The sequence below is a fragment of the Chelonoidis abingdonii genome, chromosome 4 (assembly GCF_003597395.2).
Source record: "Chelonoidis abingdonii isolate Lonesome George chromosome 4, CheloAbing_2.0, whole genome shotgun sequence".
Classification (NCBI taxonomy): Eukaryota; Metazoa; Chordata; order Testudines; family Testudinidae; genus Chelonoidis; species Chelonoidis abingdonii.
The window spans coordinates 79,513,674-79,527,292 of record NC_133772.1 but is presented as its reverse complement, the minus strand read 5'-3'; the positions used below and the strand labels follow the sequence as shown (position 1 = coordinate 79,527,292).

The 13,619-nt window shown below is 45.0% G+C and overlaps 1 protein-coding gene across 3 annotated transcripts in view; it reads right to left on the bottom strand.

Annotated features, from left to right (window-relative positions):
• Nucleotides 1-13,619, bottom strand: part of CSTPP1 (centriolar satellite-associated tubulin polyglutamylase complex regulator 1) — a 147,149-nt gene that overhangs the window by 111,869 nt on the left and 21,661 nt on the right. For 2 of the 3 annotated variants that reach the window (XR_004373941.2, XM_032782182.2), the window contains exon 2: nucleotides 2,685-2,787. The exons of the other annotated variant lie outside the window; for it this stretch is intronic. Coding sequence is in view for 1 of the 2 variants with exons in the window: in XM_032782182.2 (XP_032638073.1) it covers nucleotides 2,685-2,787 (103 nt within the window). In the remaining variant the exon portion in view is untranslated. The remainder of the gene's footprint in view (nucleotides 1-2,684; nucleotides 2,788-13,619) is intronic. 3 annotated transcript variants of the gene reach the window in all.

The following is a 13,619-nucleotide window of genomic DNA, read 5'->3' as shown; positions in this document are numbered from 1 at the left end:
TGTGTATCCATAGGAAGCACCATACTTTCATCTCAGCAACTTGTTCATGACACAGAAGTACCCATGATCGTGTTATAGGTACCCTGTATTCTTGACACTGGCTGTTCATATAGAGGGACTATTTTTAGGGTTAAGCTGGTGGGGGGGGGGGAGGGAGGAAGTGTTAACCCCTTTCACTGAATCAAAATTCAGAATCAGGGTTAGACTTGGAGGAAAAAAAATGGGAAAAAAAAGTGTCCTTCAGACATCTAAGCACAACCTAGTCACACCCCCAGCAAAAAGGTCAGTGGCTCAAATTTTCATTGCTTTCTGTCAGTCAATCTGTAAGTAAGAGGCCTTCAACTGGCCACTAAAGACTCACCACCAATGAAGGAGTTGCTGGAGCTCCTGTCAAAGCAAACCAAGGTTCCCCCCATCACCTCCCACTATGTACTAATCTGAATCCAGTGACTGCACCTAACAATGGATTTTAATTTCTCTCTCCCCCTCCCTTGGAGAAATCAATTTCTAAGAAACATCACAATACACAAATAAGAAAAATTCTTTTTCCATTTTAGAATCAAGACAGACAACTTGAATTCAGGGTTCATGTCTTCTTTATTCTCTACACTACTGAGCACAATACCAGAACTTGTAATGCCCCCTGGAATTGCATTTGCATTAATTTTGCCTGATTTTTAAACTCCAAACCTACTGTCTTTTTCCATAATGTGGCAGAGGGAGGAGAGGCTGGCACCACTTGTTCGTTAATACCTGGAATGGCGAGGACCAAGACACATACGAGACCTCCTTCTTGAACTTCACCATGAAGAATGTCTGTGCTCTGGTACCAGCTATCTTTTAGGGATTCCACCATAGCATCTTCTATCACCAAGAAACCAGACATTAACTGAGGCTGTAAATCCCTCCTCCAGACATTTCTTATTCTCTTCCTCACACTACTTTCAAAAATCTCTTGAAATCTTCTTTCCTATGTGTCATGTTGATTCCATATTTATATCTTCCATGTATCTCTCTTTGTCCCTTTTAATCTTGCATTTTGCTACATCTCAGTTGGGGTCTCTTGAGATCAGTGATCATCACCATTGTGGCTATGCTGAGCCATATATAATGGTAGTTGGGTCTGGAAGAGCCAGGCAACAACACACCAAGCAAATAAAGGGAGCTTTACAAGAACCAGAGTGTGACGGCCTCACTTGGAGGTTGGTTGGTAGCTTTGCCTAGTGGTCAGGGCTTAGGCCCGTGACCTGCAGGGGGGATGTTTGTAGGAGAGCTCAAGCCTTCCCACTCCACAAGGCTTCAACCCACAGCCCTTTGAGGGCAATCAGTGATCTGACAGCCACGGGCTGCTTAAGGCTGCCCTCCCTGGGCCACTTCCTGTCACCCTCCCTGCAACTGTCCCAAAGTCGCTGTCTGAGTTTTGGCGTCATGAAGAGCATCTTCTCACCACAAAGGCACCTTCTGGAGGCTGCATGTACCATGGTAGCTCTCTTCCTCTCTCGGGCAGCAATTGCCTCCTTCTGCAGTATGGCCCACCCTCCTGGGCCAGCTCAGGCCTAGAGATTTCCCCTGCTGGGGTAGTCCAAAGTAAAAAGGAATTAACAGAACTGAATCATATGAGAGGGAAGGGGGAATGCTTCCCTCTCAGGCTGTCTCTCTAGCAGGTTCTCCCCTCCCTCAGGAGGGACCTTTCGGCAGTTGTCTTCAGGAGAGATTCTGCCTTTCCCTCCGTTCTCCTTTGCTGGGGTTGCAGGTCTGCTCTCTTCCCTAGTCTGCCATCAAATGAGCTGCTCCCCTGCCTTTTAACTCCTCCTCCAGTTGGAGCATTTCCTACATATGTGGCAGGCCAGGCTGAGTCCAGAGCAGTTCCTTAATCCCTGGCTGCCCAGAGTGGGTTTTGTGAACCCCATCACAGACACAAAACAAAAAGAACAGCTGGGACAAGACTGAACAGCACAATGGATAATCCACAGAGATAGGAGGATAAAGTGAACACATTAACAAGGACACTGATGGGAATCAGAGGGATGAAGTACCACAGGGAACCAGTCCTCTTACCACAGAGAGCTACAATACACAAATGCTTTGAAATATGTCCCATATCCCATTTCCTCTGTTTGGGAATATGAAAAAGAAGAGGGCCCGAAGACCTGGCTTGGTAGTTCACCAAGAATCAGTCTCAAGATATTAACATGCAACCTTCTCCTCTCTGTCCCAACCCATTTTCTTTCAGAAAATCTGCCAGTCCCACTACAGTCTTCAAAGGGAAAGAATGTATTGCTGGTACAACTAGAGACTTTCCCTTTTTCCCTGTCTGTGAACGAGAGCATGAATTAAAAAATAAATTGCTATCAAAGATAGATAATATTTGATGACCCAGATACAGTAGTAAAACAGAGAATAGAAGTGCTATCTGGGCCAAATTCAGCCTCAAAATAAGCAAGCACAACTAGTGAAGCCAACAGGAGTTGCCCAGCTTTTAAATCAGGTCTGAATTTGACCCATTGTCCTTAATAAGCACATCTCTGAAACATGCTCAGACAGCCCTTGGCTAACCTACTCAGCTCCAACATTCACTGCCACAACATAATCAGCATGTATCCAGTTCCATTCTCCATGTACCCTGCCTGCTTCCAAGAGCCTCCCTCAGGGTGGTCCTATTGGCAGACTCCGGATGTACTTACTATTCAGTGAAGAATCTGGCAATGCCATACTGACTAATATCTTCTCTGTTCTCCAGCAGCTGGCTCACTGCATCCTCCATATACGTGAGGACATGTCTCTGAGCTACAAACAAAAGAGCAAGAGAGAGATTAGAATACAAGGGGCTTTCAACGCCCAGAGCCAGGCCAGGCTATTAGTGTACATTCTTGTCTGGCTATTAGCACTTGTTCTCACCGCGTAGAGAGAGACAAGAAGAGGTTCTCATTCTGTTAAGTATTACTCCTGAGGGCACTGTGCCAAAAAATTAAAATTTCTGCATAAAAAAATTCTGTGCGTTTTATTTTTCAATAAATAAATGCAGAGGCTCCAGCATAGTAGTGGGAAGCACAGGCCACTGGCTCCACGAAGGTGAGAGCAGGGGCGGCTTCAGGCCCCAGCACGCCAAGCATGTGCTTGGGGCCGCAAGCCATGGGGGGCACTCTGCCCGTGCTGCGAGGGCGGCAGGCAGGCTCTCTTCGTCAGCTTGCCTGCGGAGGGTCCGCTGGTCCCGCGGCTTCGGAGGATCTCCCTCAGGCACGCCTGTGGGAGGTTCTTCGAAGCCATGGGACCAGTGGACCCTCTGCAGGCAAACCACCAAAGGCAGCCTGCCTGCCGTGCTTGGGGAGGCAAAATGCATAGACACACCCCTGGGTGAGAGATCACCGAGCAGCCTCCCCACTCTCGGGACACAGACTCACTGGTGAGGCTGCACTCGAACTTGACACAGCACAAGACCCGGGCCTGCACCAGAAAAACCCTGGGGCCCTGCCCCTCTGCACCAGGCACACCAGGTGTGGGGCAGGCAGGTTCCACCAGGAAGAATCCAAGTGTGGAGGGACTCAGTGTGGGGGGATCCAGGTGTGGGGTGAGAGGATTCTGTATGGGACAATCTGGGTGCAGGCAGCGGGGCGGGGGAGGGAGAAATCTGGATGCACAGAGGCTTGTTGAGGGGGTTCCAGGTGCAGGGACAATGGGACTCTGCAGGCGCTTCCAGGTGAAAGTAGTTGGGGCTCAGCGGAGGGGTCTAGGTGTGGGGGTCTCAGCAGGGGGAGTCTGAGTGCTGGGGAGTAGGGTTTGGTGGGCTGGGAGTCTTGGTGCAGCTAGTTGAGGATCAATGGCATGGAGTTTTGGATATGGGGGCTCAGGGTGGTGCAGGGGTGAGGGCTCATCAAAGGAAGGGGTTTGAGTACAGGGAGCTCAGTGGGAAAGTGGTCTGGGTGCAGGAGCCCAAAGGCAGAGGAGCTGGGTGCAGGGGACTCCAAATGCAGGGGTTGAAGTTCAATAGGGTAGGGTTTGGGTATGGAGGGCTCGAGGGGTTCTGGGTATGGGAGGTCTGGATGTGCGGGTGTTGGGTGGAAGGGGGAGCAGCTCCTGTACAATGACTCCTTCCCCTGAATCTGAAGAGCGATGGGGGCAGGAAGCAGGGGAGGATGCTGAACTTCCTGCAGCTGGGGAAGGCTTCTGGGAATGGGTCTGACACAGCCCCAGCCACTCCTTGCAGGGAAAGGGGAAGTCCTGTCCTCTCCTGCCTCCACTCCAGCCAGGATTAGCAGCTGATCCCGGCTCAGGATAGGAGCCACTGGATACGTCTCCTTAGCCCTGCAGTGATTTACCTCTCCTCCACCTGCTCCAGATGCCTGAAACAATGTACCTGCGTAGCTAGGGAGTGGTGCATGACTGCTTTTGCCATAGGTGCCGACTCCGTGGGTGCTCCAGGGCTGGAGCACCCATAGGGAAAAATTGGTGGGTGCTTTGCACCTACCGACAGCTCCCCGCCCCAGCTCACCTTCACTCCGCCTCCTCCTCTGAGCGCATCGCATTCCTACTTCTCCCCCTACCTCCAAGCACTTGCTGCCGCGAAACAGCTGTTTCACAGTGGGAAGTACTGGGGCGGGGGAGGAGGGAGAATGCTGTGTTCTTCAGGAAGAGGCAGGGCTAGGGCGGGGATTTGGAGACGGAGTCCAATAGGGGAAAGGAGGGGTTGGAATTGGTGTGGGGACTTTGGGGAAGGGGTTGGAATGGGGGCGGGCAGGGGTGGAGTCGTAACAGGGCTGGGGACAAGCACCCACTGGCACCGGGAAAAGTTGGCACCCATGGCTCTTGCAGCTTCCCTTTGCTTCCCTGTCAGAAAGTCATTTTTCTGCGGGGAAGCAAAGAAATAAGTAGGGGCATGAATTCTGTGCAGTAGTGTAGAATTCCCTCAGGAGAATAAATATGGTTGGTGAAATAGCTGACGTAAATTCTGCTTCTCCTCTCTGGCTACACAGAGTTACTCATTTATGCACTGATGACCCTTCTTTAATTTTTCTAGGTTCTGAAGATGAAGGGGGCAGATGAGGGTTGCAGCACTTCCAGTTTTGAAACTGTGCACCATTAAATGCCTGGTAGGGACGCTCTAGAAGCCCCTGAATTCCTTTTCTCTGCCCTGTATTGCAACAACCTTCCCTACACAGATTATGAATACCATACTGGTCAGAGTCTAGTAGGGTTGCTGCAGAGCTTACCAATGTCCTCCAATCTTACCTTTCAAGGCCTGTGCATTGTTTTAAATGCTGGTCTGTAGAAAAATAAATTCTGGAAGACACAAATCAACGCACTTCTGTCCTCCTGAGGGATGTTCTGAGGATGGCAGTTAGGGAATTGGGTGCAGTGCTGGGTGATATCTACATACCTTGACAAGAGTGCTGGATCTGTCATTAGCTAACAAAATAATGCTACTTGTCTGTGATAAACACTGGGGACAGGGACAACTTGGCAGAATACATTAACCATCTCACTGCTTCCACAAAGGGCAAGGAGAGCACAAGCAGGGCAGATACCAAAGGGAAACAGTGTGGATCTGTCACTAAACCTTTACGATGTTGGCTAGAAGTGAACCAGAGCAGCAAAAAGTCTGGGCTGATGCTCCACCTAGCAAGAAGAAGCGTTGCCAAATCCATGAGTTCAACAATCAGTAGCCAAACCACAACAAACAAAGGAGAACCATTCCCAACCTAAAGCGCACACGAACCCTGTTCCCAAAGTACACACTCCCATCCCAAACAAGTACATTACAGCACCACGGCAAGTATCAGCCTGTCCTAAAAAGAGCAGGAAAATATCCTCAGGGTAGGGATGGCAGAGGCTGTGCTTGCTCTTTACCAATTTGTTCCAGACTCAATGGCATCACTCATTCACCAGCAATCAGTCTGCTTTAGAACCACATCCACAATCCACTTAAACACAAATTCAAGCCCTTGGTAAGTATCAAGCACGGCCCACCCACACTCAGTACATTTCATCTTGGTGTGGGGCAGGTGGAGCTCAGAAGATGTCTGGAAAACATTATTCCGAACGGGTACAATGATTAAAAGTTCACACTAGCACTAACTGCTGTCAGGGGATTTCTCCGCCTATAACGCTTTTCAGATTTGATACAATGGCAGAATGGGTTACGCATACCCTGAAAAATACCTTGCAGCTGATAGTAAGATGGTGAGGCAAAGGTTCAAAGATATTATCTGGCAATAAAAGATATAGGGCGTAACTTTATTTAATTATTTTAATGCAAAGGAACACATTTTAATTTATGTAAGTGATTAAAGAAAAATAGCTCTGCGCACCTGTGTCCCCTGAGGGAGGAATGAGTCCATGCAGCTCAGTCACACTCTTAAGATAACAGCAACTGGGAAAGACTGTTCTTCATTCTATTCCATCACATCCCTCCCTCTTCACTATGTAGCCCAGGCTGTGCTCCGAGACCCTCTTCCCAGACATTATCACACTCTCCCTTGTCAGAGCACCACACAAATATTAATTAATTCCCACTGCCCACACCTAAACCCTGATAAGATTTTTAGGTATTATCAGGGTCCCTTATACTCCCTGGTGCAATGAGACCAAGCTCCACAGAAAGCAGACCTAGAGTGTATGGCAACAACTTTTAAATTCCAGATGTAAGTTGTTTCATGATGATACACTAAACTGCCTCCCATTCCCAGCTCCTCACAAACACACAGAGCTACAAATGGCTCAACATTGAAAACAGTCTCTGACACAAAATTAATCAATGGTCATTTCTAGAGAGATTTTTTGCTACCTCAGGTGATTTGACTCCCAGAATATTGTCTAAGTGCCTTAACACAGCACCTCCTTCTCCCCATGTGTGCCAGGGAAGAGGATGGAGGGTGCTTGTGGTCTGTTTTTGAGATTCATCTCCCTAACTCCCCAGCTGCTGTGCTTTTTTCCAGCTTGCCCAGCTCACCAGCCTATGTTACCAGTTCCCAGAGCTTTCTGGCTGCAAACTGGACTCTAGCTCTGGCTCCCTGACCTGCTGCTGCGTGGCTCCACACAACAATGCAGGGTGCTTGCTCTGCAATCCAGTTAACTCCTTCTTGTGGGGGAAAACTGGAGAGCAAGTTGCAACTGCAAGCAGGCCCTAGCAGGACAGGGAGATAAAACAAAATGCTAGCTTCCTGACAGTAGCAAAGTGGTGATTTCCATGGTAAAATGCTGAATTTTCCATCTTGAAGGTTCACCAGTTTCTAAAGCACAGGATTATGGAGTTCCATAAGGCCCTGTTTGAGATGAATGGGACAGTTCACACCTCTTAGGACTGTTGTTTCACGCTCTTTGAAAAATCAGGTAATACTGCATCAATTTACACTGCTCTCATGTTCAAGGTTCTCTCTGCAACCACAAGGGCTAGAAACATTGTGACGTTACACCCCATATTCCTCATAGAAATATGATTGTGATATGAATATGGCCTAAGATATATTTTATGCAAAATGGGTCTTGTAAGGTATCATTGGAAAGGTCATGTCTTACTGAATGTAATTATCCAATTTGCATGAATCTATCATTTCTGCATTTAAAGTTTGGAATATTGACTATGTAACAATTACAACTGTGTGTGTGTGTATTTGGGAGACACCCACCAAACAACAGGCCATCACAGCCTTGATAGGTCATTAGGAAGAAACAATAAGACTGTGAAGATACTAATCTCCTTCCTGAGAGGGATAGCTGTGACATTACCAGGTCACCTGATACAAAATACCACTTTGGACACAGCTGGTACTTTTCCTCTGTAGGGGGCTGGGAATCAAACAAAGGTTTCCCACTTTAGGTAAATCCTTTTAAGGCTGGGAAGGGGGTTAATCTGGACTCTCCTCCACTGCCTACCCAAGAAGAAAGACTGCTGAAAGTACCTGAAGGGACAAAGGAACTAACCTGAAGGGAAAGGCAGTGGTGAGTCTCAGACTGGACCCCTGTCTCAGTATGAAGAAGAAATAACTGGAACACGAAACTACCGAAACTCTGCAATGTGCCTAAAATAACATTTAGGGTGACAAATTACTTCTTGAAACCAGTCTCTTTAAGATCTTAAGCTTAGTATAAACAATGAGGAGTCCTTGTGGCACCTTAGAGACTAACAAACTTATTTGGGCATAAGCTTTTGTGGGCTAGAACCCACTTCATTAGATGTATAGAGTGGAAAATACAGCTTAGTATGCATATTTTGTTTTATTTGCTCAGTAATCTGCTTTGTTTTGTTTGCTAACCCTTAAAATCACTAAAAATCTGTCTTTTATAGTTAATAAATTTGTTTTGTTTATTATTAAACCCAGTTTGTGCAATTTCTAACTTGGGGGGGAGACAAGTTGTGCAAATCTCTCTTCACACTGAGGGAGAGGGCAATTTTTATGAGCTTGTGCTGTGCAGATCTCTTTATACAGTGCAAGACAGTATTATTCTGGGTTTATTCACCAAAAGGGGTGTGTGCGTGAGTGCTGGGTGAATCCTCTCACAAAGAGCTGACTCCAGTCTGCATCTGCAGCTGGGTGTGGCCCTACCTGTTTGCGTGTGCTGCAAGAGGCCGGAGAGCCAAATTCAGCAAAACAGGGAGAGGGAATCCAGGATGGTGGACCAGGAGGGGTTCAGTGAAACCCCAGTACATCAGGTAGCATCACAGAACTGGGGGTCCAACCTGTCACACACACATACATATTGAATAAAATTAAAACATTCTGGAGCACAATTCTGTAGCAAGGAGTGAAAATTTCATGCCCACGGAATACATTATCCCTGCTCTGTAGATGAAGAAACAGAGCAGATAGACTTAGTAATGTAAAGTCAGACAGCTCATCTGCAGAGCAGATAGACTTAGTAATGTAAAGTCAGACAGTGAGCCAATGGCAGAGACAAAGTTTAATGTGACAAGGGATCACCAGATCTAGTTTAATAGCCAGCTGAACTCTGAAGCATGAGCTTTTAGGAACACAAGACAAACTGAAAATGAGCCAAACTGGCTGCTGAGCCTGCCTTCCTACTATCACAAGCTACCCCATCATATAATTGCATTCATAAATGCATCCAGTTCTTCATAAATTTGTCCATACTACAATTCGTATACGTCCAGTGCCCAGTCCACTAGAAGATTTTGTTACTTTGCTACCACTACCTTCAGAGATCCATTTCTTCCCTGCTGGAACTCTAGCACCCTGCAGCTTCCAAGCAGGAGGCTTACTGGCTGTTTTTCTCCCCTCATCTCTAATACTAAGTCTTTCATTGTTTGAGGGCATCACACAAGCAGTTTGGTGAAAGCATTTTAGTATCCCAATATCCCTGGGATTGTCCCAACGACAGTTTCCATTTTTCCCTTCATCACTCTCAGGGTCCAATTGCATCCCTCCTTCTAGCGAAAAGAGAGCAAGATGAGGTTCCCAGTCGGCACTGCAGAGCAATATGAGGCACTCTCTACACCTTTGCCTTCCAGAACCTGAATTCATTCTGCCTTCACATGTCTGATCTGACAACCCAGGGAAAGAGACAGTGACACTGGAACAAATTGTATAATGGGGGTGCTAAGAGTCATTGTACCAAATAGTAAATCCTATACATGATGGAAAACACTTCAACCCAGACAGTGAGGTAGCACCCCCAGCCCTTTTAGTTCCAGCTCCTATGGAGAGAAACCAGGATCAGGGAATCAAACCCAAAACACAAGCTCTCTAGTTGTAACAAGCACTAAGAGAAAGCCCTCATCTTTCTTTTTTGAAAGGGACACAGTACCCACCACCACACATTCATATACCTCAACACTCCATCACATTTTGTTATCTAGAATCTGTCTCTTTACTCCTGACAGAGTCTTGGGAGAGTTCCACTCTATTGAGAATCTGCCCACCTCCGTCTGGTCCACAAACTGAACTTATATCCCACTTAAAAAGAGGGAGTGAATTAAGGACTTGCAGTAAGCTAAAAATATACCAGGTTGTCACGGGCCAGGAAAATAGCAGCAAAGAGAAGGAAGTTATGCAGGACAACCATCACCAAATCAAAGCTATGGAACTTGGATCCCCCATTTAGACAAAGCCTGCACAAGCTGATAGTTAATCATTCAGTTCCTTCCTGAAACACATCATGTAACTGCCAAAAATAAGTTTGTACAACGTCCCTGTATGCTGAGCACCTGGTCACACTGACAAGCTACTGAACAGTTTTGGTGGAAAGAGGAAAATATGATGTGTCAAGGCAATTTTACACTGGAGTCTTCTGGATCCAAAACATGAAATAGCTGAAATCCAGATGTTAAGCTGAAGATGCACTTATTAACCACATTCTTGACAACTTTGCACAGAAAGTCTTGAGAGACTTAATAGCTGGGTGACACTTCCACGTTAATATATAATTTCTGTACAAGCATTAGCACTATACATAACAGTGCTCCTCCAAATTCAACCCTTTCTTTCTCCTCCCAAGGGGGATGGCTTTCTATACTGAATATACTTTATATATTGCATATGATGTAATTGTGTCAGGTTCACATGCCTAGCCTCTACATGCCCTGGTGTGTGCACCCCTTAGGGGGCCATGAGCAAATACTGGCACTAGTACACTTTGGCTTCCAACCAACTCAGAATTTAGCAACATCTGTTGAATTTAGGGGTGGCCGACAGTTTGGACAGCCCGCAAATATAGCGTTAAACTGGATTATTACAGTTAAAAAGATATGGGTTGGTCCTGGTCTCCGCTCTATGATGGGTTTTAATCTGGTTATGACATAGCCTTTTCCAAAGAGGCTGCACCAAACTGAGCTAACTCTTCTCACTCTCAACACCACACCTTTGTTTATGCAGACAAAGGCCTAAAAATTATTGCTGTTAAAACAAATGGAAGCTGTATTTCAGTCTTAATGATAGATGTTAATGCTAAGATCTATGGGGTGGGTTACGATTGTAAAAAGGAAATCTGATACTTGAGCAACTTGGAAAGAAAGGGATATTCAATGTAAAAAATACATATGGTCATGAAACAGCATGACTGAGAATTTAAATGCATGAAATATCAGGACATTCAGAAAAATCCCACAGAACTTTTCACTTGGCCACATTGCACACACAGTATTTTGTATTGCTATAGACACTCAGGTACTACGGTGACAAAGGCCACACACGCTGTATTTTTTTGTATTACTATAAGCACTCAGGTGCTATGGTGACAAAGGCCATGTAAGTATCTAGGCAGAGAACTGTTGAAGTACCTTCGAATATATGGGCATTGTGTGACCAAGTTAACCATACTTCAAGAATTAATTTCTTGATGTTTATGCATTTAAATACACAAACTTCATGCTGCTTTTACAGGGAGCTTCTCTTTCTGCACTGAATTTCCCTGTTCTCAAACAAAATAAAAAATATCAAGGTAAACGAAGGAGACACAGAACTTTCTTGGCAGGGAGTCCACCACTACAGCACAGCAAGGGAAGCTGAAAGTCAGGAGTGAGCTACACTGGATCATCAGACTGATCTTTGTTCATTATTTGCCACATTATTAACTGAAGTGTTGAGAATATAAATATTTGATGCAGAGTAAGACTATAGAGCAACTTTTCTTTCTGTTTAAACTATAGGGAGTTAGTTAATGTTAGAAGTACTGCAAAGTGGACCTTTAAATAGATAAATATGTCCAAAATAAACTAGGGGTAGGAGAACATATAACTAGGAAGCAATGCTTAGATAAGCCACATTTTAGAACAAACTGCTGAGAGCATAACAAGGCTCTGTTGCACTATCACAAAGAAGAGCCACAGCAATAGGAGCATGCATGCATATATTTTACAGATTATGAACAGAACTGTTTTCAAGATGGATTGGTTTAAAAATTGATGCAATTTTAACCATTATTTAAATCACCAAAAGCATGAAATATTGTTGTAAATAATAAATTTTAATTGTGTTTTTGATTTGTACTTTTTAGTTATTTTCCTAAAAAAAAAAAAAAAGGTTCAATCGTGTCAGTTGTTATCCATCAAAACATGTTGATTTGCAATTAATTACAGCCTTAACACTAAATTGGGAATGACGCTGCAGTCTATATGGGTTTATAAAAATATGGTAATAACTGAATATAATGTAATTGGAATATGCGTCATGCAAAAGTATCAGAGGGGTAGCTGTGTTAGTCTGCATCTGTAAAAGCAGCAAAGAATCCTGTGGCACCTTATAGACTAACAGACGTTTTGGAGCATGAGCTTTCGTGGGTGAATACCTCCTTGCGTTCGATGCCATTGTAGTGAAATCTCCAGGGGAAGGATTCTATGCAAGAAGGAAGCAGGACAGATTAGTTTGTTACTCGAGGTTAGTTCAGATCAGGAGGATAGCCTCTTCTAGCGATGCTGGAGAGTTGTGAAAAACCCACGGCAGAGAAACTCGTTTTTAGTAGTGGACAAGCGCATTCTCAGCTTTTGTTTAATCCTGAGCTGAGATGTGTGTCAACTTTGAGACATAACTGAGCTCCCGTTTCGCTTTGAGTCTAGTCCTGATGTTTTTGCTGCAGGATGGGCGATCTTAAGATTCTAGCCTATGGTGTGATCCAGAGTGGAGGTGAAGTGTTCTTCCTACGAGTTTTTGATAATTGCTCATTCCTAATATTCTGATTTTGTGTCATTTATCCTTTTCCGAAGAGGACTGTAGCAGTGTTGGCCAAATTGTACATAGCAGTGGTGGCATTCGCTGGCTTATGATGGTATATTCACATTGGTGGAAGTGAGTATATGAAACAGGTGATTGGTGGGGTGATCGTGGTTAGGTCCTTGTTTGGTCTTGCGCTGGTCTTAGATATGTGGGCCAGAGTTGGCTATTCAAGAGTTGGTTGGCATTGGATTGGTTCTGAGTGTAGAAGACGTGATTACATATGGTGTGAGATATATGCTTCAGGTTTGCTCGGGTGTGGTCATTCTGTCTCTGTTATCTATTCTTTATTAGTGGGATTCTATTGTCTCGGTTATATATCTATTAAATAGTAGAGGGTTTTTGCTGTATGCGCAGTGGTAGTTCTGTTGGTCTTCTTTCTGTGGTTTTGTATTCTTATATTTCAGCTCTGCTTGATCTGTTTCTTACTCCTTGTGCAGGTCATTTATTAATGCTTGTGGTAGATTTTGATGTTCTTGTCGGAGGGGTATAGAACAGATGCGATTGTACCTTGCAGTGCTTTAGTGTTGTTAGGGCCAGATGGGACTTAGCCATCTATAGGCTAAGAGGACCATGAACTATATCGTCTTCCTTGGTTTCAAATGCAAATATGCGTATGATAAATCATCTAAAGTAAATCATCTTACTGCTATCCTGGGGTGGGGGGTAAACTATCTCTCTCCCGACACGTGAGAGGTCATACATATTTGGTCTTCACTCTATCAATCCCTCTTCTGATCACCTCGTACCAGCATTGCCTATACAGCAAAACAGGATACAACGATAATCTGCTTTAATATGATTATCATCCTTTATGGGAGACTAATATGGAAGATGATGTAGACGGACTTCACTAAAAATATGACAGGAGATCTCATTAACCTTCATTCACCGTCTCTACGAACACGGATAAAGGGCGTTTAGGGAGACTGTAAGTCTCTTAACTCTTCATGACTCGGT